The sequence below is a fragment of the Dendrobates tinctorius genome, unplaced genomic scaffold (genome assembly GCF_039654945.1).
Source record: "Dendrobates tinctorius isolate UK_male_01 unplaced genomic scaffold, ASM3965494v1 ptg000201l, whole genome shotgun sequence".
NCBI classification, from domain to species: domain Eukaryota; kingdom Metazoa; phylum Chordata; class Amphibia; order Anura; family Dendrobatidae; genus Dendrobates; species Dendrobates tinctorius.
The window spans coordinates 14,080,474-14,104,861 of NW_027361868.1; the positions used below are offsets into that span (position 1 = coordinate 14,080,474).

The window sequence follows — 24,388 nt, forward strand, 5'->3', positions numbered from 1 at the left end:
GTGGTTGGGCAAAAAGAAGGGAGATCTCCTGGGATCTATTGAATCGTGAGGCCATTTTTGGTAGGTAGGCTGGGTTGATTTCAAGAATAACTCGGTCCTCCAAGATTCGCGTGAAGGGAGGGCCAGCAGATGCCTGGATGTCATTGATTCTACGAGCTGATGTGAGGGCTACTTTAGTGATGTTTTAAGGGACAGGATTCTCAGTGAAGAATATACCAGGGTTTCGAAAGGAGGTTTGGTGGGACCAAGATCAAATCCCAAGGAGGAAGATTCCAAGAGGGGATGGGTCTAGACCTAGCCAATGCCTTGATGAACCTGGAAAACTACCAATTCCTGGCCAGGTCACAATTGTATTGTATAGGGTTTATAATGCTGCGACATGAACCTACAAAGTGCTTATAGATAGGCCCTGTTCCAACCCCTTCTGTAAAAGCTCTAAGATGGCTGTTAAGGGAACCTCTCCTAACCTGGAACCTGAGGATGAAAGGAACTTCCATGTTTTCCCATAAAGTTTGGTGGTTACGGGTTTCCTACGCTGTAGTAATGTGAATATTAAATTTGGGGAAAACCCTTTATCCCTCTCAAATTCCAGGCTGTTGTGTAAGTTTGTTACCTGAGGATGAAGAACTGGTCCCTGGTAAAGAAAGTCCGGAACCTCTGGAAATACCCAGGGGTCAGAGATGGACATCATCCTCAGCCAAGAAAATCACGCCCTCTTTGGCCAAAAGGGGGCTATTGAGATTACATTTGCCCTGTTTTCCCGGATTTTCCTCAGAACCACTGGATTCAGGGCAATTGGGAGAAAAGTATAGGCTAGATGGTGGGTCCCATGGAATCATGAAGGCATCTACCGCTTCAGGGTTCCCTTTGGGATCTATTGAGCAGAATAGGTTTTGACTGTTGGCGAATAGGTCTAGGGATGGACGTCCCCAACTTTCTGCGATCAGATCGAACACTGACTCAGTTCCCACTCCCATCTCAGCTGGGTCCGACTCAAGAAATCCACTCTGCAATTTTCTGACCCTCTTATGTGGAGTGTAGATGGAGACCCCAGGTTGCCCTCGGCTATCTGCAAAATGGACTTTGTCACTTCCATAAGAGAGCGGGATTGGGTACCCCCCTGGCTGTTTAAGTGTCCCGGCTGTCCCTCACCCGGGACACCCCCACTTACCACACTTATCGGAATACACGTACCATTAATACCCAACAGCTTAGGGACAATCTCCACACATCTTTAGCCCCCATCTCCACCCTCTCCTGTCCAGACATAGCATTGTCACACTTCAATAATACACTGAAGAATGCCCTAGATGAAGCAGCACCTTCTATACGCAGAAAGACCCGACACAGACAACGGCAGCCCTGGCACACAACGCAAACACGCTTTCTTCAGCGCTGCTCGAGGTGTGCAGAGCGGCAGTGGAGAAAATCTCTCTTAGCAGAAGACTTCATCCACTATAAGTTCATGCTCAAAACCTATAACTCTGCCCTTCATCTGGCCAAACAATCCTACTTCACCACCCTCATCACCTCACTATCCAACAACCCAAGACGACTTTTTGAAACCTTAAACTCCCTCCTGAAACCTAAAGTACAGGCCCCCATCACCAACCTCAGCGGTGAGGATCTGGCCACTTATTTCCTAGAAAAAATCAACCACATCCATCAGGATATCTCAGCCCTATCTCCTCAGTGCCTGGATCCCCTTCCCTGCCGCACCTCAAGCTCACTAGACATCTTTGAGCCTGTTTCAGAAGAAGTTTCCAAGCTCCTCGCTTCTGCTCGGCCTACAACCTGCAACAGTGACCCTATTCCTTCACAGCTCCTGCAGTCTCTCTCACCAGTGGTCACCACTCACCTGACAAATATTTAACCTCTCTCTTTCTTCAAGTATATTTCCCTTCTCATTTAAACATGCCATCATAACCCCTTTACTTAAAAAGCCATCCCTGGACCAGAACTGCACTGCTAACTACAGACCTGTCTCTAACCTTCCCTTCATCTCTAAACTCCTGGAACGCCTGGTCCACTCCCGTCTAATCCGCTATCTCTCGGATAACTCTCTTCTCGACCCCTTACAATCTGGTTTCCGCTCTTTACACTCTACTGAAACTGCCCTCAGTAAAGTCTCTAATGATTTAATAACAGCTAAATCGAAAGGTCATTGCTCCCTGCTGATTCTCCTGGATCTCTCTGCCGCATTTGACACTGTGGATCACCAGCTCCTCCTCACTATGCTCCGCTCTATAGGCCTCAAGGACACAGCCCTCTCCTGGTTCTCCTCCTACCTCTCTGACCGCTCCTTCACTGTATCTTTTTCCGGCTCCTCTTCCTCTTCTCGTCCCCTTACTATCGGGGTACCGCAGGGCTCAGTCCTAGGCCCCCTCCTCTTCTCTTTATACACTGCCCCTATTGGACAAACAATCAGCAGATTTGGGTTCCAGTATCATCTCTATGCTGATGACACGCAATTATACACTTCTTCCCCTGACATCACCCCTACCCTAATTCAAAATACCAAGGATTGTCTGTCTGCTGTCTCTAGCATCATGTCCTCCCTCTATCTGAAACTAAATCTCTCTAAAACTGAACTTCTTGTGTTTCTCCCCTCTACTAACCTCACTCTACCCAACATAGAAATAACCCTGGAGGGTTCAACCATAACTCCCAAGCAGCATGCCCGCTGTCTTGGGGTCATATTCGACACTGAACTTTCCTTTACTCCGTACATCCGATCACTCAGTCGCTCTTGTCACCTGCATCTTAAAAACATCTCCAGAATCTGACCTTTTCTCACCTTTGAAACTGCTAAGACTCTTACTGTCGCTCTTATTCATTCTCGTCTGGACTACTGCAACTCTCTTCTGATCGGTCTCCCTCTTACCAAACTTTCTCCTCTCCAATCCATCTTGAATGCGGCAGCCAGGGTCATATTTCTGTCCAGCCGCTTTCACCGATGCCTCCATCTTGTGCCAGTCATTACACTGGCTACCTATTCGCTACAGGGTCCAGTATAAACTCATCTCTCTCACCCACAAAGCTCTCCACTGTTCTGCACCGCCTTATATCTCCTCTCTCATCTCTGTCTATCGCCCTACACGTGCCCTCCGTTCTACAAATGACCTAAGACTAACATCCCCCGTAATCCGAACCTCGCACCTCCGTCTCCAAGACTTCTCTCGTGCTGCTCCAGCTCTCTGGAATGCACTTCCCCAGACGATCAGACTAATACCTAGCCCTGACCTATTCAAGCGCGCTTTGAAAACCCATCTCTTCAAACAAGCCTACCACATCAACTACTCAGCAAGCTAACTTTGCCCTGTTCCCTCCTTCCAAATATTATTCTGAATCTGCACCCTACTATTCATCTGTCTCCACACCCTTCATGCACATGATAACTGCACTTGATACTTGTCTATTGCACTTAAACACACGGGCTGATGACCGGATCATGCAGCTTTATATGAAAATCCCTATTATAATTGCCAGACCTGAATTAACAAGCATTTCTCACCTACTGTGTCCCCCCATTTCCTTGCAGATTGTAAGCTTGCGAGCAGGGACCTCACTCCTAATGTCACTGTTTGAATTGTCTTAACTCGTATTGAATTTATTGTCTGTACATGTCCCCGCTTAATTGTAAAGTGCTGCGGAATATGTTGGCGCTATATAAATAAAAATTATTATTATTATTAAGTATGCTACCACTACCCGGTTGTCTGAGCATATTCTTACGTGGTGTCCCTGAAGAGTGTTAAAAAATTCTAAAAGGGCAAACTTCACTGCCAATAGTTCCTTCATGTTTGAGGATACTGATCTGAGATCCTCTGTCCAGACCCCTTGAGCTACCTGGTCGTTCAAGTGAGCCCCCTCAACCCTTGGGACTTATGTCTGTGGTCAGAACCTGACAGACCGGAATCATCCATAGAATACCCCGGGTTAAATGGTCTATCCTCATCCACCATTCTAAAGAAAGTGCTGTTCTTGACGACAAGGTTAGCTGACCTTCTAAATCACCTTTTATAGAGTTTTTGGCTGATAGGATTTCCCAGTGTAAAGGTACTGTCACACTTAGCGATGTACCAGCGATCCCGACCAGCGATATGACGCGGTCAGGATCGCTGCTGCATCGCTAAGTGGTCGCTAGTGAGCTGCCACACAGGCAGATCTCACCAGCGACATCGCAGGGGTCGGGGGGTCACTACTTACCGGTCAGACGAGGTGATCCTGACATCCTCCCGCCCGCGTCCACGCGTCGCTACAGCAGGAAGCAGACGACGAGAAGCGGCCCAGGACGTTCTCGTGCGATCAGCGATAACCAGCGGGGGAGCGGTCGGCGGTATCAGACATAGCGATATCGCTATAACGTCACAAAAACCAGTGACGTTATAGCGATATCGCTTAGTGTGACAGGTCCTTAAGTCCCTGGTGTGTGTCGGAGACCATTGAATGGCCGGGATACAGGCAGTCATGGAACCGGGATCTCAGAGCTATGATCTTTTGAACTCTCTCTGTCGGGAGGCGACGGTCCTGTTTTTGTTCATCTAGTATGATACCTAGACATTCCTGATGGTTCTGTATTTTTTCAGATTCAAAAGCCAGCCTAAGTTTGTCAAGGAATCCATGACTTTCTCTAGCTGGTACTTGCAATGGTGGGGAGAGTTGCCTATCATCAGAAAATCGTCCAAATATGGGACAATTAGGATATCCTGTTCACTCAAGTGTGCCATGACCTCTGCCACTATCTTGGTGAACACCCGTGGCACTATGGCTAGACCGAATGGGAGGGCCGTGAATTGGTAGTTTTACTATCCCTTTTATCTGGACTGCTACCCTGAAGAATTTCTGATAGTCTCTATGGATGGGGATGTGATAGTAGGCGTCCTTTAAGTCGAGAACAGTCATGAAACAGTCTGGAAACAGCAATTTTACCAATGTTTTTGTTTCCATTTTGAAGGTTCGAACCTTCAATGACTTGTTCAGTTTTTTTCAGATTTATAATTTCCTGAACATTCCATCAGGTTTCTCTCTGAGGAACAGAGGGGAGAAGAATCCTTCGCCTTTTTCCCCCGTAAGAGACCTCTTGAAGGACTGCTTTCTCTATCACACCAAAAACTTCCTGCTCTAAGGCTAGTTGCTCTTCACTCGATCTCTGGGGCGTTACCACGAAATTTGGCTGGGGGGACGGAGTGTTAATGAAATTTTAGACCTGATCTTATTAGGTTCAAGATCCAGGAGCTGCTGGATGTTTTTTCCCAGGCTGGGAGAAAAAGAGAAATCTTCCTCCCCCTGAGGAAAACCCTCATTAGGATGGCCTCGTTATCATTGGGGATCCAGTTGATCAAGAACCCTTTGGTCTTCGCTCTCCTATCCATCCCACCGATCCTGTTTCTTGGGTGGCTTCCTTCGGAAGAATTTCCTACTCCGAAAGGACTTCCTATAAGAGGCATTGCAGAGGCTGGGGAAGCTTTTTTTTTTTTTTTTTTTATTATCCCCTGCTTTATCCAGAATATCATCAAACGTGGATCCAAATAAGAATTCGCCCTCACAGGGGATGGAGCATAACCTCGACTTAGTTTGGAGATCTCTTAACCAGCATTGGAGCCAGAGACCTTTGCCGGGATGCATTAGAAAATACTGCCGATCTGGCTGCCAGCCTAACCATATCCGCTGATGTGTCAGCCAAGGCGGCAGATTGCAACAGAGTAGGCTGCCAGAGAGCGTTATATGCAAGGGGGGCAAAAAGGCAAGGTACCAGCGAGCGTACACGCTTCGGGCAACCGAGCAGGGTGCCAGTGAGCGTACATGTGTGGGGGGGGGGGGAACAGAGCAGGATGCTAGTGCGCATACATGCAGGGAAGCAACAGAGCAGGATGCCAATGAGGCGCAGCTTCAGCCGACTGTAGGAAAGGATTGAGCAGCTGTTTTGATAAGGACCCTGGTCCGACATTCATTTTGCTGCTCCTTAGAAGCCAGACCAGGTACCTGTGAATCTGTGTGCCAATCTCTACCTATAAAGAAAATATTCGAACGGTTTACTATGAACTATGCTTTTTTTTTTTTTTTTTTACTTTGGCAGCATATTCAAAAATTGTTGGTGCACATTGGAATATAGCTATGAAACCTACCGTAATTATTCCACGTTTATGGCATTTTTTTGGGTGTCATTTGAGAAGGGAGCAGTTTCATTTAAAAAAAAAAAAAAAAAAAAAGTGGTGTAAAACTAGAAAAAAGGTGTAAAGATGCACTGAGTCTATCATCCAGCCTGAGCCATTCGTTGTTTAGTATCACAGCTCAATTGGAGTCCAGGGGCCCGTGCTGTAACACCACATACAACTTGGCCAGATGTGCACAGTTTTTGGAAGAAAAGCCACGTTTTTCTAATCCTGGACAACCCCTTTAATCCCTCTAGTAGGATAAAACAAATCCTCCTCTGTGGCTACAACACAATATCAGCAGTCATTTTGTGGTCACCTTTTATTTAAACATTTCCATTTACATCTTTCCATTCTCGATCTTTAATGTACATATGACTTATTCCCTTATAAAGCTGCAGTGTCGCCGCTCATTTTATATTAAACACATCTCTTTATATAACGAAGACTTGATATGACCATTTTATGGAGCAGCCGGCGACAATGTGCCACATCCTTGGATCTCAATGGTCAAATAGTAGGAAATCTTCGGCTGCGAGTGAACGAACAACCTTTGTATACATTTTTTTCCCCTAAGGAGTTATTCGCCTGGATGGTCTTGGCTTCTTCTGTGCTCAACACATCATTAACCTGTAAATTACCATTTGAAGACGTTGACCGGTCTTGTAGATTTTCTTAACCAAACATACATCAAATAAGCAGCAAAACGGACAGAATTTAGAGGTTTGCAGGAACCATATTTGTTTAGTTCTTTTTTGGTTGCGTTGCAATGTAGATTGCTATGAGGCAATAGATGGCCCCTCCGACTGTCAATGCCATAGTGGTTCTGTACAGCAGTTTGTCAGGAAATCCTCGCTTTAAGTGGACAGGTATTCCATCTGGTTTCTTATAGGATAAAAAAATATATATAATTAAAAATGTCAGGACCACAAAAAGAAACAGATGCAAAAACACAGGTAACATAGCTGGCTGGAGTAAGTAACATCTTGTATTGTTCCCATACAATTTTCGGTGGTCTATCATCTTTATAGGGACCATCATAGTAATTTTAAGTAGTTATCACTTAGCAGGGCTGGCCTGATTGTGCAGACGCACAGCCTCCACTTTATTCCATAAGTTTTTGACATCTGGTTCTGGGTCCTCTGCTCCAATAGGTCACACATGTGCCCAGTATAGCGAGCGCCTGGCTATCTCCATCAGACTCAAAAATGTCTGGCAATCTACTGACCTAGTAGTCACTTCCACAGATAGGTGGATATGTTATAATCTTATTACAACTAGAACATCCCCTTAAAAGATTGTGTACAACTTTTCCATCCACCTATGACCCAAGAGGTAGGTAAAAAAAATTCATAAATCTTTTCTACCATTATTCCCTGCTCATTTGTGGACTTTGCACATCTGTAAGTAAATGTCAGTGGCCATTTCCTAAAGGGAATCTGTCACCCTTTTTTTTTTTTTTTTTTTTGACTACGCGCTGCCGGCATTGACATTAGGGGCTTATCTATAGCATTCTGTAATGCTGTAAATAAGCCTCCAATGTAACCTGAAAGAGAAGAAAAACACGTTAGATTATATTCACCGGAGGGGGCGGTCCGGTCCGGAGCCTCCCATCTTCATACGATGCCGTCCTCTTCTTCCCTTCATGCCATGGCTCCGGCGCAGGCACACTGCTCTGCTCTGTTGAGGGCACAGCAGAGTCTTGCAGTGCGCAGGCGTCGGGAGAGGTCTGGCGCCTGCGCACTGCAGTATTCCGCTCTGCCCTCAACAGGGCAGAGCAGTGCGCCTGAGCCACGACAGGAAGGGAAGAAGAGGACGGCATCGTATGAAGATGGGAGGCGCCGGACCGCGACACCGACCGGACCGCCCCCTCCGGTGAGTATAATCTAAAGGGGGCTTTACACATAGCGATATCGCTAAAGCGTCACCGATTTTGTGACACAGCAGCGATATCGCTACATGTGATACTTACCTCCGACCGGCTCCCCCGCTGGCTATCGCCAATCTGGCCGATCTCGCGACATCGGCCTGGTCCATTTCTCGTAGTAGGCTTCCTGCTGGCGCCGACAAGCGAGCCATGGACGCAGGCGGAAGACGACATCATCGCCACGTCTGAAAGGTAAGTACGACTGCCAACCGCTGCTGCATCGCTAGTGAGATCTGCCTGTGTGGCAGCTCACTAGCGACCATTTAGCGATGCACCAGCGATCCTGACTGGGTCATATCATTGTCGGGATCGCTGGTGCATCGCTAAATGTAAAGGGGCCTTTACGTGTTTTTCTTATCTTTCAGGTTACATCGGGGGCTTATCTACAGCATTACAGAATGCTGTAGATAAGCCCCTGATGTCAATGCCGGCAGCTCATAGTCCAAAAAAAGGTGACAGATTCCCTTTAATCTAAATATGCCTTGAATCGCTTCCCACGTAGTTACCTGGAACAATTTTTGCAGCTCTGGTACTCTGTTTTTGCCGAGATATTCAGAACCCGCTTCACTTGGAAGTTTTGTTGGAGAGGCAAAAATGGGAGCAGGAGCCTCTGGGTATGTGAATGGTCTTAGCCCCTGTAAAGGACAACAAAAAGGAAAACAAAAAATTAGAATTTTAAATGAAGAAAAATACAAAACGTTTAAAAAAGGACGCAGTTTTGACTGCAAGAATAAAAGGGCTGAATGGCTGAATAGCTGAAATCAGAGTTTTCTCTGATCCTGGCCATCACTCATCTCCTGCAGAACATTTTGATGGGCACAACCATTTTATCTCAAGATCACAGAGGCATAAATGTAGTTACTAGCTCCCAGTTAAATGGACGCTGTCGTCTTCCATCTTCAGGACTTGGAGTACATCGCTCCCCTGCCTCCCGATTTCATGTTTGCTGGGGATGGGGACAGATCAGACCTGCAGCATGGCCATGCCACACGCCTGAACTGTGCTCTCCTGATGGCGATTTACACTACTCATAAAAAGTTAGGGATATTGGGTTTTTGGGCAAAATTTCAGGATGATCTTAACATGCACACTAACCTTTTTCAGGTGAACTTACTGTGACATCTCTAAACTTCTGAATGCCCATGTCCAACTAACTGTTCAATGTTTCAGTATTTTTTTTTTTTTTTTTTTTTTTTTTTTTTTTTTTTTACACACACAACTTGCTGTTCTCTAACAAGGCGAAATTCACAACAGGTGTTTGATCCATGAATCGCCCAATAAATTCAATTTAAATTGGTATTAAACAGTCCTCTCATATCACTGTTCACATGCTGACATCATGAGACCAAGACTACACCAAACAATTGATGACCAGAACCTCACCATTGCGAGGGTTCAAGCAGGATGTTCTCAGACAGAAGAGGTCACTGAGCTTAGAGAGTCACAGAGTGCTACAGAGAGACTGGAAGAGTCACAGAAAGGCAGAGAAGTGGACGTCCTTTGGCCACATCCCACAGTGATGACCGCTTCATTGTGAACATTGCCCTTCTGAACCGGATTATGAATGCCACACAACGCCAGGGACATTTAAGGAAGGTGAGATGCACGCAAGTGTGGTCTGCCTGCTACCCGACCTGCAAGGGTACCTGACTACACCACCAGGCACAGGCGTCAGTCGCTGGACGAGAGACCAGTGGGCCTCAGTGCCGTTCAATGATGAAAGTCGATTCACGCTGAGCAGAAAGGTTGTTGACTTTGGTTTCAATAAATTTTTTGAGATGAGGAAATTACCACTGCTGCTTCTATTTAAAATGCCCGAAGGATGAAAGCCCCCAAAACAGTCTCCTACCTCCCGGCATCTGCGGCTCTTCTTTTGATTATCTTTCCTGGCAGGATGCCACATGTTCATCATGTTGCAAAAAATGAGGTCACACCAGGCCGGATAGTCAACAAAGGAGCCCAGGAAGCCATTAAGTGAGAAGGGGTTGTCACTGCTCCTGCCTGGTGGCAACAATTACAGATGGTACCTTTGCGCCAGATCCTGTGAATCGATTTTCACCACCTCTAGCACTTTCCTATGAAGCTACATAGACTCATATCGCCTTCTATGTGCATGAGGCACCACAACAACACTGTAAAAAAATATCCATTAACAAAACTTTTTTTTTGTTGCCATGAAGGTCAGCCTGATCTACAAGAGCCAGGGAAATTTTGGGTTTCATTAGTTTATCAACCTATATTCCAGTGTCCAGCGGCAGGGATGGAGGAGAAAATAATGATTGTGGACCATAAGGAATAAATAAAAGGTTACCACGTACACCTGTCTCTCTCTGTTCTCACACCAGCCTGTCACATGTACTTATCAGTAGACAGGACAGCAGGCGAGGTGACCTATTTCTGGCCGACCACCACGACCTCCTGCGGGAAAAACCAGGGTCATTTGCTGTACACTTATCACACGAAGGTGTCTAATGATATGAAAAAGCCTCTCAAAGTCTCGCTGACCTTGAAAAGCCGTTCCTCCACGGAAGACAGGAGAAGTGAGAATGAAGGCTGCAGAATAGATGTTTCCTGATTCCGCAGAGCTCATTACTGCTCGTGTTTTGTGTCACGAGACACAAGATTTCATCCTCCGCACCCGGCCTAATATTTACTACACTACAGCATCCAAATACTAAAAAAAAAAAAAAAAAAAAAAAAAAAAAAAAGGTAAATCCACCACAAAATGCATCTCTGCTCAGACAACGGGTCATCACGGAACGCTACAACATGGTCCGGAAATATGGCCACGTGTTTCAGGCCTTCGACACCATTCACATAAATTAAGCCTCATTAAATGTACCACCGTCTGGACAAAATGTTTGCTCCCTGAATAGTGAGCTCTTGGTTACAGACTTTGCAGATTTTACTCTGCAGTGTGAACATCAGAATTTGCAAAGTTTAATAACGTGGATGCTCTGCAAACGAGTCGGCAACTATCAGTCCCTGTGTGGAGTAAAGCTTCTTGGAGAAGCGATACTAGTCTTTATTAGGATTTGGCCTGGATTAATGATAAGCGAACGTGCTGGGATAAGGTGTCATCAGAGCATGCTCGGGTGCTAACCAGGCAACTTCGGTGTGCTCAAAGAATATATTCGAGTCCCTGTGCCTGCATTTGTTGCAGCTGTCAAACTTGCTCATATTTTTTGAAAACGCAGAAGACATTCGTTTAGCACTCGAGCATGCTCTGGTAACACCTTATCCCAGCATGTCTGCTCATCACTAGCCTGGATCCATTTTTCCCAATGAATGAAAATCTTGGGATCTTTTACCCATTTGTCTCTAAGGCTATGTGCACACGGTGCAGACTCTCCCGCGCAGATTTTACTAAATCCGCAGGTCAAATGACCTGCATTTTTCCTGCGGATTTAGTGCATTTTTTGTGCAGATTTACTGCAGTTTGTGCGGTTTTCCACCTGCGGATTTCTAGAATGGAGCAGGTGGAAAAACTGCAGCAAAACCGCACAAAAATAGAATTAGACTTACCGGTAATTCGGTTTCTAGAAACCTTCCACGACAGCATAGAGGGGGGGTGTTGTCTCCACGCCCTAATGGGGGACAGGAAGCACGAGAGGCTAAAAGGTCCTTCCCACCTCCCTCTCACCAGTGACTTATAACTGATTACCATAGCATCAGTTACATTAAGACTCTCAGAATTTGTCCAAGAATGCAGGGAGGGAAGTAGTGGTGTCGTGGAAGGTTTCTAGAAACCGAATTACCGGTAAGTCTAATCCTATTTTCTCTAGCAACCTTCCACGACAGCATAGGAGGCATAACAACCTATACTGCACTGGGGGGGGGGGGGGGGGGGGGAACGGGACAGGACAACGGCCAGAAGAACTTTTTGGCCTAAGACTAAATCCCTGTTGGACATAAGGTCCAACCTGTAGTGTTTAGAAAAAGTATGTAAGGAGGACCAGGTTGCTGCCTTACAAATCTGCTCTGAAGATGCGCCTGCCCTCTCAGCCTATGAAGCAGAGGTAGATCGTGTTGAATGTGCATTGATCCCTGTAAGGGGAGTGATGTTTTGCGCCAGGTATGCTTCAGAGATAGCCTTTTTAATCCAATTGGCAATGGTGTTTTTTTACCACCTTCTTTCCTCTGTTTGGACCAGAGGTATGGGTGAATAGGTTGTGGTCGATTCTATAAGGCTTGGTACACTCTAAGTAGTGGAGAATTATTTGCCTTACGCTCAGCGTATGAAACACCTCTTCTTTAGGGTTTGCTGGGTTTTGACAAAATGAGGGGAGAATTATATTCTGTGATCTATGAAAGTCCGACACAACCTTTTGTAGAAAAGACGGATCAAGGGAGAGAACTATGGAGTCATCTCTGACTGTTAGGTAGGGTTCTCTGAGAGAGCCTGTAGCTCTCCTATTCGCCTTGCTGAAGTTATTGCTATAAAGAAGGCCACCAGAGCAGCTGAGAAGTACAGGATGGCAGGGGCTCAAAGGGTGATTGAGTGAGTCCTGTAAGAACCACGTTCAAGTCCCATGGTGGAACCGCAACTAGCTTTTTTGGAAGTAGCCTAGTGGCTGATGTAATGAATCTTCTTATCCACCTGTGGTTGGCCAAGTCACAGTCAAACATGGAGCTTAATGCTGATATCTGTACTTTCAGTGTGCTAGGCTTTAGACCTAGCTCAAGCCCCCTCTGTAGGAAATCCAGGATGCGGGAAATGTTAGGGTTTCCTGGGTCAGGCAAATCTGGCAGACACCATGAGGAAAACTTTTCCATATTTTGTTATATATAGCAATAGTGACCGGCTTCCGGGATTTCTGGAGGGTGTTTATTACTGCCTCTGATAGACCCTTGGCCCTCAAGATCTGGGTCTCAGTAACCAGGCCGCTAACCTCATTCCCCGGAGGTTTGGGTCATGTAGCGGGCCCTGTAAGAGAAGGTCGTTTTCCAGGGGTAGGAGGACTGGCCCCTCTACCTGTAGCTCTGTAATTAAAGAATACCAGCTCCTTTTTGGCCATAGCGGAGCTACTAGGATGGTCTGGGTTCGACCCTCCCGGATCTTCCTCAGGGTTGCGGCAAGGATTGGAACTGGCGGGAAGGCATATGCCAGACGAAACCTCCACTTGTGGACGAAGGCATCTACCCCCAGGGATCTGTCCCTGGGGTTCAGGGAAAAATAGTTTCTCACCCGAGCATTTTCTCTTGAGGCCAGTAAAATCATAGAATCGTAGAGTTGGAAGGGACCTCCTGGGCCATCTGGTCCAATCCCCTGCTCAAAGCAGGATTCGCTAAATCATCCCAGTCAGATGTCTGTCCAGCCTCTGTTTGAAGACTTCCATTGAAGGAGAACTCACCACTTCTCGTGGCAGCTTGTTCCACTCATTGATCACTCTGTCAAAAAGTTTTTTCTAATATCTAATCTGTGTCTCCTCCCATTCAGTTTCATCCCATTGCTTCTAGTCTTTCCTTGTGCAAATGAGAATAAAGTTGATCCTTCTACAATGTGACAGCCCTTTAGATATTTGTAGACAGCTATTAAGTCACCTCTCAGTCTTCTCTTTTGCAAACTAAACAATCCCAAATCCTGCAACCTTTCCTCATAAGACAGAGTTTGCAGACCGGTCACCATTCTGGTTGCTCTTTTCTGAACTTGCTCCAGTTTGTTGATGTCTTTTTTAAAATGTGGTGCCCAAAACTGGACACAATATTCCAGATGAGGTCTGACCAAAGAGGAGTAGAGGGAAATAATGACTTCACGTGATCTAGACTGTATGCTTCTGTTAATACAGCCTAGAACTGCATTTGCCTTTTTTGCTGCTGCTTCACACTATTGACTCATATTCAGTCTGTGATCTATTAGTATACCCAAGTCTTTTTCACATGTGCTGTTGCTTAGGCCTATTCCTCCCATTCTGTATATGCTTTTTCATTTTTACTGCCCAGATGTAGTACTTTGCATTTCTCCCTGTTAAAAACCATTCTGTTAGTTGCTGCCCACTTCTCCAGTTTATTTAAATCTTTTTGAATCCTCTCTCTCTCTTCTCTAGTATTAGCTATCCCTCCTAGCTTTGTGTCATCAGCAAATTTAATTAGTTTACCCTCAATTCCTTCATCTAAATCGTTGATAAAGATGTTGAACAATACAGGGCCCAGGACAGAGCCCTGTGGTACCCCACTTGAGACATTCTTCCAACTGGATGTGCAGCCATTTACGACCACTCTCTGGGTCCGATCACTAAGCCAGTTATGAATCCACCTAACAGTTGCCTTGTCCATTCCATATTTAGTCATTTTTTCAATAAGGATTGTATGAGATACTTTGTCAAATGCTTTGCTGAAGTCAAGATATACTATATCTACAGCATTTCCTTGATCCACCCAATCAGTGATTCCATCATAGAAGGAAATTAAGTTAGTCTGACATGACTTATTAGTTACAAACCCATGCTGACTCTGATTAATCACTTCATTCTTATCCAGGTATTGACATACATGTTGTTTAATAATTTGTTCAAAGATCTTTCCTGGTATAGAAGTCAGACTCACCGGCCTATAGTTGCCTGGGTCCACCTTCTTCCCCTTTTTGAAGATAGGAACAACATTTGCTCTTCTCCAGTCTTCTGGCACTTCTCCTGTTCTCCAAGAATTTTCAAAGATTATGGAGAGGGGTTCAAAAATTTCTTCTGCTATCTCCTTCAGTACTCTTGGGTGTAATTCATCTGGACCTGGAGACTTGAATTCATTTAGGTTAGCTAAGTGTTTCCTCACTATCTTTCTGTTTATAGATATCCTGGATTCTTCTATTCCCTTAATAGGACAGTGAATAACAGTTGATGTTACATTTCCTTTCTGAGAGAAAACAGATGCAAAATAGGAATTTAAAAGTTCAGCCTTCTCAACATCCTGTCTTACCATTTCATCATTTTCATCCTGTAAAAATCCCATAGCATCTTTGACTTTTCTTTTACTTTTGACATATCCCCAAAATCCTTTATTCTTGCTTTTGACATCTCTTGCAAGCCTCAATTCATTGTCAGCTTTAGATAATCTGATTTGTGCCCTGCAGGTTCTGCAGACATTATATTCTTCTTTAGATATGCCTCCCTCTTTCCATTTTATAAACATTTTTTCCTTCCTTTTTAGCATGTGCTTAAGTTCTGTGTTCATCCATCCTGGCTTCCTTAAATGCTTCCTATTCTTCCCTCTTTTCGGAATTGTTAACAATTGTGCTTTGAGAATTTCATTTTTCAAGACTTCCCATCCTTCCTGGACATTTTTGTCTTTAAGGATATCCAGCCATTGGATTCCTCCAATTCTCTTTCTGAATCCCTTAAAATCTGCCTTTCTGAAATCTAACCTTGACGTCTGAGTCTTCAAAGGTCTTCCTCTTCTAGTTATCCAAAATTCTAAAATAGCATGGTCGCTACCTCCTAGGGTCCCAGCCACTTTTACGTCCTCAACCATTTCCTCCCTGTTTATAAGGATTAGATCCAAGGTAGCAGTTCCCCTTGTTTTCTCCCCTACCTTTTGGAAGATAAAGTTGTCAGCAAGAGAGGATAAGAATTTCCTTGACCTGTTAGTTTTGCCTGAGAGAGATTCCCAGTAGATCCACCTCCGGGAGGCCTCACCTGTTGACCAGCTTCTGAAAGATTTTTTCGTTTAGGCTCCACTCGCCAGGCTGGATGCATTTTCGGCTCAGGAAATCTGCCTGAAGATTGGAGGTACCCTTTAGGTGGACTGCCGTTAGAGAACGGAGGTGTCTTTCGGCCCAGCAAAATATTCGGCCCGACATGCCCTCTAGACTGCTGGATCTTGTACCACCTTGGTGTCTGAGATGGGCCACTGTTGTTACATTGTCCGAGTAGACTCTGACATGATGGCCCTGAACTAGATGTTTGTCGCCAGGAGAGCTTCCTCCACAGCCTTCAGTTCCCTGAAGTTTGAGGACTTTGTACTCAATTTCTGGCTCCACAACCCCTGGAATGGTTGTTGGGACACTACGGCTCCCCAGCCTTTTTTGCTGGCATCCGATGTTACCGTGACCAAGGGGATTTGGGACTAGTTGATTCCCCTGCACAGCTTTTTGTGGTCCATCCACCATGCTAGCGAAGCTTTCACTCTTCCTGGGGTCTGGACTCTTTTGTTCAGGCAGGTGTGATCTCTGTTCCAGTTTCCCAAGATATGGGACTGGAGTGTTCTGGAGTGAGCCTGCGCCCAAGGTACCGACTGGATGCAGGAGGTCATTGACCCTAGTATGGACATAGCTGACCTGAGGGTCGGGGACCTCTGTTTCCTGAAGCTCGAGATTCTTGAAATTATGGACCTCTGATGTTCCTCCGGGAGGAAGGACATTTGTTTCCTTGAATCTAGGAGGATTCCCAAGAATGTTATCTGCTGGGAGGGTTGGATCTGCGACTTTTTTTTTTATATTCGGGATCCACCCCAGCGATTGGAGAATACCCAGCATTTGGGTCACCTGGTTTACCAGAGTCTGTTATGAGGCTCCTATTATCAGCAGGTCGTCCAGGTAGGGTACAATGCATATACCTTGGCTTCTGATGTGGGACACAGCTTCCGCCATAATTTTGGAAAATACTCGAGGGGCAGAGGATATTCTGTTATGAATGAGTCACCGTAGGAGGCAGAAACAGAAATACTAGCTAAGTTCAGAAAACCAGAGAAGTTGGCAGCTATCGGATTGCAGACCCCTGAACCTATCAACAACAACTAGCAGTAGCCGTGGGGGGTACCTACGGTGCCCTAGACCCCTCGATCACAGCCGGAGAACTAAATAGCCTAAAGACAGAAAGGGAAATCTAAACTGCCCCAGAGCAGACCCCAAAGCAATAGGCAGCCCCCAACATATAATGACGGTGAAGCAAGATGAAAAACCACTCACACAGATAGAAAGATAGGCTGAGCAAATGATGGGGCCCAAGCTAACTAAATAGGACAGGATAGAAAAGCTGCTGTCTGCAATCCGCCAAAACCCTATCAAAACAAGAGCCAACAGACTGATAGGGAAAAAAAAAGCCCTGAAGACGCTAGGCTTCAAAAAGACTATATCAGTACTCAGGTATTTTCTGAAGACAGAGCAAAAAGGAATTCAGCTCACCCCAGAAGGGGATGGCAGAAATCCAGAAAAACAAGGCAAAACAAAACCAAAACACAAATGCAAAAAGCAGAGCAGAAAACTTAGCTTTTGAGGAGAAGGAATCAGACTGGTCTCCTAGAATCCCTCTGAGAAATCTCCAGCAAGGCAGAAGGGCGTCAGCTGCCTTATATCCAGTCAGCAATTCCAGTCACCCAGTCATCATCATCCTGCTCATGTGCTTGGTAATCAGCCTCACTACCTTCCTTCACCAGAAGAGGGAGTTCATCAGACCTCAATGGTGAAGGGGAAAATGAACTCACAACAATATTCCAAATGGAAGTACGTTGTACTGATAGTGCCGGATGTCTGGACCCTGACGGATCGCAAACCTTAGATACTTCCTGTGAGAAGGATGTATAGGAATGTGAAAATAGGCATCCTTCAGATCTATAGTTGCCGTGAAGACAGCCCTATCAGAGAAATGGCGGTCTTTACCGACTCCATCTTGAATCTGCGATATGCGATGTGTCGGTTGAGGCCCTTGAGATTTATTATTCTTGCCTCTCCTGTTTCTTCACTAGGAACAGCCTGGAATAATGCCCCCTTCCCTGTTCCTCCACAGGGACCTGAGAAATGGCGTTTGATTGTAGAAGGAGTTGAATGCCGGATTTTAGTGCTGTAGTCTCCCAAGGTGGTAGGGAGGTAACTCTTATACCCCGCAGGGGGGAGGATTCGAATTCTAGTAGTAGGCCCTCTTTGATTACACCGAGGACCCAGGGGCTGTTGGAAATCAACTGCCAAGAGTGTAAGAACCTCGAAAGCCTTCCCCCCACCGGGGTCGAGTCATTGCTTTTCTTGCAGCTGTTGCTACTGCTGCTGGGGGACCAGGATATTCCTGCCTCTCCCCTTAGCATAACTCCATCTTCCCAACTTTCCCTTCCCTCTCGGCTGGGATGGCTGATTCTGGGGGACTCGAAAAAGCCGCTTTTTTGGAGTCCTCTGCTCAGGAAGTACCTTCTTTTTGTCTGTGGCCTTTTCAAGAATTTCATCTAAGGCCGGGCCGAAGACATGTTCACCCTTGAAGGGCAAAGAGCAGAGCTTCACCTTGGAGGTAACATCCCCACACCACGTTTTAAGCCAGAGGGCACGTCTGGCAGAATTGGACTGTACCATAGCCCTGGCAGAGGTGCGGATCATCTCCATCGATGCATCCGCCAAGAAGCCTGTAGCTCTTTGTAGTATAGGAAGGGAGTTCAGGAGGTTACCTCTTGAGGTTCCCCGAGAAATATGACTTTCTAGTTCCTCTATCCATTGGAAGAGAGACCTAGACACGCATGTGGACGCAATCCCTGACTTTAAGGAAAAAGCAGAGGTTTCCGGCTTTCCTTAGGAGGCTCTCTGCTTTACGGTCCATCGGGTCTCTAAGCTGGGACGCGTCATCAAAAGGAAGGACCGTTTTCTTCACCACCCTCGCCACCTGGACATCAACTTTCGGGATGTCCCATTTAAACTCCTCTCCATCCAGGGGGAATCTATGCCTGAGTTCCGAAGGGGCCGAGTAGCGCTTCTCTGGGTACTCCCATTCCTGGGAGATCATATCTACTATGCTCCTATGTACTGGGAAACCTGTTCGCTTGGGTGCCTCGAATCCCCCGAACATGCAGTCTTATGCTGACTGAGTAACAGGCTCATCCCCTAGGCCCATGGTGTCCCGTACTGCACCGACCAGCTCCTCCACATATTCCGTGGAAAGGAGGCATTTCCTACATTCGGCTGAATTAGAGGTTCCCGGTTGTTCCCAATTTTCGGAGCCTGAATTATATGATTTTTCTGATTCAGACTCTGAGTCTTCCATCTGAATTTTCCGTTTTTTTTGGGGGTAGTGAGCCCACTATTGGATGGAGTGGAGGTGGTGGAGGGGGAGACAGTGCGGCCAGGGAAATCTGAACCTGGTGAGTAACCAGGCTGCGGATTTCGTCAATTAGTGACGGGTGTTCAGCCCTGACCACCCTGTCTATGCAAGCTTGACACAATTTTTTCGCCCAATTTGAGGGGAGTTTTGCACTGCATATGGCACATTTGGCCAACTTGCTGGTGGTATTGGTGCTTTTGTGGGCAGACTTTTCTCCCTATAAGAAAAGGGGGAGAAGTATTTTGAGGACCTCTATCCCAAGATCGCACCACTAGGACCCACCCCAGTTACACTTACTGTGGCAGGGGCAGCGCTGGGCTCGGCAGACGCAGGGCAGGAAGAACCGTCCATACTGACAGGGGATTTGCCTTACCTGTCGGCGTCTTCCGGTGGGGTAATAAAGGGTTAACCCCACCCTCAGCGCAGTATTTTCATTTCCCCCCTCCTCCTCCCTGGGTCCCGGGGCAGGCACAGCGAGTGCTGGCGAGCTCCGCACGCTGGCAGCTGAATGGGGGCCGCCATGACAGGAAATTGTCATCCATACCCCGGAAGTGACCGCGCGTGACGTCACTTCCGGGTCACCGCACAGCGTGGAACAGGAGGAGGAGAGACCGGAGAGCTGTGGGAGGCCTCCGGTCGGGGATCACTGGCCCGCTTTACTCCCCATAGGGGAGCGCGGGTGGGCCAGGAAGGTCCCGTGTTCTTATGAAGATGGGAGCCTTACGGAGGAGGGGAGGCAGCGCCGCCGACCACCACTGCCTGGCTTAAGAATTACAGGTACGCTGCAGCAGCCGGCCACACAGCATACCGCACCTCTCCATGCCCTATGGAGGAAAGGAAAGACACTGGTGAGAGGGAGGTGGGAGGGACCTTTTAACCTCTCGTGCTTCCTGTCCCCCATTAGGGCGTGGAGACAACCCCCCCCCCATGCTGTCGTGGAAGGTTGCTAGAGAAAGAAGTGACATACTGCAGCTTTCAATCCGCACCAAATCCGAGCGGAAGAATCCGCAGCATGTGCACAGCGGATTTTGTTTTACATAGCCAATAATGGTACTGTACATCACCTGCAGTTCTGCTGCGGATCTGCAGGGCCAAATCCGCTGCGGATCCGCAGCAGAATCCGCACCGTGTGCACAGAGCCTAAATCATCACCCAAAAGGCAAAAAAAGATGGCAAAACATCAGTACATAGTGAGTGGCTCAGGAATCACTGAACACTTTTCTTGCAAAAATAAAGACCAAAAGCGCTAACAGAAAGCGACCCAAGAAATTGTGTTTCAGAAGGACTTTTCTAGGCCCATTTGCTTCTTGACTCCAAGGAGTACTCCTTTCTTACAATAACATTGTAGAGAGTTATTACAACACTTTGGATTAAAGAATTTTCCGGTTTCCACGGTTTTCCGAGAACTCTGTCGTCCCCCCACCCCTTCCAGCTGTGCTTTTCTCACCCTTTCATCAAGTGCCACCAATTTAATGGCACTTTTTTCCACCTCACATGCCTGGTACTGGTGAGGAGTCTACATCTTCCCCAGCTTCTGACATATGATAGAGACTTGTCTAGAGTTATGATTAATAGGGGGAAAGGGTGTCAGGACTTTGACAAAGTACTCTTTTGCTTTCCTTTATCTTTCCTCCTGAACAGGTGCCACAGACAAGACATTGCCTGCAGTGTACATGGGTCTTGGTGGCTAGATCCTCAATCACAACTTCTGAAATGTCTCATCAGAAGTTAAGCTAAATGATGGCAACAATTGTCAAATTCAGAAAGCCCACCAACTATAAATATTAGATAAGTGGACACTTGATCACTGGGATCCTCCCTGATGCCAAAACAGAAACCCAGATGTCATCACCTGTAAGACCAGGTTAGCAAGAAGTGAGAATAAAGTAGAGGTCGCTCTTACTCCATGGACCCCACAGGAGGTCTGAGCTTGGCCACACCAATTCATTCATATCAGCAGAAAAAAAATGCTTTTGGGTGGGGGAGGATGGAACCTTATTTCTCTAGCAAGCGAGGATCCCAGTGGTGGCATAAGTAATAGCGATACCAATAATGTATGAGTTTGGAATACTTGAAAATGGGTTAGGCCGCATTTTCCCTGAAGCAGTGATAGGACAAAAAGTAGACCTGGTTTTACTATCCTCAGTAGGGCAAAGGTCCAATTTTTTTTTATATTTGACAAGTATTTTTTGAGTTGACTTAAGCCTTCCCTATGTCACCGTCAAAGTACGGGCTGCGACTTCAGGACTAACCACAAGTCTCCTAAACCGAACACAATATCCTCATATATTCAGACCATGAAACATGGACGGCTGAATTTGGCCCGAGAGCAAGAGAACATAAATAGCTTTTTTTTCGAATGACTAAAGGAGGGATCATGTACAGTACATCAGCTACCTGTGGGGAGTCGCCTTACACACAAAGCATCATCGTCATCCATCATTGAGGAATACAATAAACATTATGGAGGCATTATTAAAAAAAAATAAAAAAAATTAAGACACTATTTGTAAACAGTTTGGTGCCCTTATTTTCCCGAAACACTACTGGTAATTAATTGAAAGCTAGCACATATTATCTAAATCTGAACTACATTTACACACGTTCAGGCAATAAAAAGTTTCAAGAGTGTGTTTCCTGAAAGTGAACCTGTCACCAGAAAAAAACTCTATTAATCTGCAGATTAATAGCATTAATAACCTGCCCGATGCCTGCACATAACCAAACGCTGGGAGGAGAAAATGATGTTTATTCACCCCAGCGGTGCTGGCTCAGTCACAGCAGTGAGTACACAGACCGGCCGCTGTAACCGCGACCTTGACCTCGACTGCCACTGGCTCTACATTGGGGCCGGCTGTCAATTAGGGCCGGGGATGCGGTTATAGCCGCCTCAGAACAGTGACTGACGTAACGCCGATGCTGCCGCCGTGACTGAAACCACACTGCCGGGAGGAATAAAGTCCATCTTCTCCCCGCAATGTTCGACTAAGTGTAGGTTCATAATGCCATTAACCTGCAGGTTAACCCCATAGCTACAAGTTAGTAGGGTATTTTCTAGTCAAAGCTTTCCTTCGAATACATGCATTTAGGGCTAAAAATATTTTATTTGCAATTTGGCTCCATGAAAAGTTTTGCACCATTTGGAGTTTACAGGAAAACTACAAAGTTTTGGAGTTTTTCCTCCCATAACCCAATCATAAAAATGATTTTTAGCCAAAAGTACAGAGAATTTAAATACAAGAGACAAAAAGAAAAATCACTCCAAAATGGGATCGACTCCTGACAACAGGGATGGTATAACACAGCCTGGAACAGACACATCACCTCTCCCTGGGATCCACTAGATCTGACCCTTGAGAAAGGCTCAGTGCAGGATCTTCCACATAGAAGTTCGTTTCAATAAACTTTATTCATAAACCTCCAGAAGACACTTGTTAAATAACTAAACTGCCCCTCGTCATCCTGGGCAAGAGCGAACACGTTACTGACACTCCCCGGTATTTGCGGACAGTCGCGGAGCAGCGGCAGGCAGTGCCCGGTGAAGGTCAGGGCCATCTTCCCGCCTTCCCCCTGCTTCCCCTCACGCCCCGGCCTCTCCGCCGCCTCCTCACCTGAGGATTGTAGGCCTCCGCTGGAACAGACCCCACCAGCTTCTGGGTGAAGCCGTTAAACTTATAATACATGTTGGCGACCTCGGTCTGTCTCCGGACACTGTTCTTTTCCGCCGGGAAGGACCTGACAGCGTGAATAGTCGCCGATTGATGACGTAAGAGTCTCCCATGGCACTGCCTGTCGTCATTTACAAGCTTAAATATATATTTTCTTTTGTTTAAACACAAAAATATTTTATTAAACATTTATATTTAGTTTTCGCCTATTTTTTAGTATATAACGTGCTATTATTAGCCCTAATAAAAGATTATCATGTTACAGGCAATGCGAGGGCAGCCCTCCCGTGTCACCTTGTGCGTGAAGCCGCAGACACCGCCTGCGCCGGCGTCACGTGACCTGCTCACTGGCGGCGCTCTGTAATGGGCGGTGTTATGATGAGGGAGGAGTAATGCATTTATTGGTTTTTTTTTTTGTTTTTTAATCTATTTTTAAACATTATTTATTTATCCTTAACCCTTTCATGACCAGACATTTTTTCATTATTATCGTTATTTTCTCTGATTTTGTTTTATTCCTCCTCTCCTCTCCTTTTTTTTTTTTTTTTTTTTACAAGAGCCAGCATTTTGTTATTATTTTTATTTATTTTTTATACGTATTTTTTTTTTATTTTAAACATTTTTGACAAAGCCGCATGAGGGCTTCATTTTTTTTTTTTTTTTTGTGGGACAATAGTGACACCATTTGTTTTATTCGCTTAGGCCTCATTCACACGTCCGTGTTTCCCGTCCGTGAGCTAACGGTGGATTTCACAGATAGACCATACGCCCGTTATAGTCTATGGTGCTGTTCACATGGCCTTTTTTTTTAACCCATGGTATCAGAGCTCAAAAAAGGGCCAATACAATACAAGTCTATGGGTCCGTGAAAAACAGCAGAGCATGCCATCCATGCGCTATCCGGTCCGTGTTTCACATTGCAAAGTACAGAAGAAGCTTTTAAACCTATTTATCTGTGGAACGTACACTGATGCCACACGGATCCAAAACACTAGTGATACCGGTACCATTATGTGTGAATGAGGCCTATATAGCGCCAATAATTTCAGCAGCTTTGCAGCAATCATTATCGCTGTCCCGATCGGGTTCACAATCTAGATTCCCTATCAGTATGTTTTTGAAGTGTGGGAGGAAACCGGAGAACCCAGAGGAAACCCACGAAAACACGGGGAGAACATAAAAACTCCTTGCAGATGTTGTCCTTGGTGGGATTTAAACCCAGGACTAACCACCAAGCCACCATGCTACTCACTGTACAGTGGTAACCACTGAGCCATCATGATTTTTTTGAAAACGGGCAGGTGGTGTTCCAAATGGGGAGATAATTGTGATTTTAAAAAAAAAAAAACAATTCCACCATTGTTTTTTTTTAGTTTCATTTTCATAGTGTGGCGCCCCTGAGGCTCAGTCGCCACAGAGGTACTGCACCTTCTCCTAAGGTGTAGTGCCCCACCACCTAGGTAAGTTGGGAACTCCTTTCCATACTCCAACACCTGCACCCCACACACAGGATAGCTCAGCAGGACCAGATTGCGGCTCCATGCTTAGAGGGTAGCAGAGCACCTTTCGTGGTTCCTGGCTTCGTAACACAAGATGTGCTGGGAGGTGTTAGTGGAGTTGAGATATATAAAA

The 24,388-nt window shown here is 46.0% G+C and overlaps 1 protein-coding gene across 1 annotated transcript; it reads right to left on the reverse strand.

Annotated features, from left to right (window-relative positions):
• Nucleotides 1-6,459: 6,459 nt before the first annotated feature.
• Nucleotides 6,460-22,857, reverse strand: COX7A2L (cytochrome c oxidase subunit 7A2 like). The gene is made up of 3 exons (XM_073553449.1): nt 22,700-22,857; nt 8,589-8,717; nt 6,460-7,040 (listed from the first exon to the last, which is right to left on the reverse strand). Exons 1-3 carry the CDS (start codon nt 22,769-22,771, stop codon nt 6,900-6,902), a joined length of 342 nt encoding a protein of 113 aa, XP_073409550.1. The 5' UTR covers nt 22,772-22,857; the 3' UTR covers nt 6,460-6,899.
• Nucleotides 22,858-24,388: the final 1,531 nt, after the last annotated feature.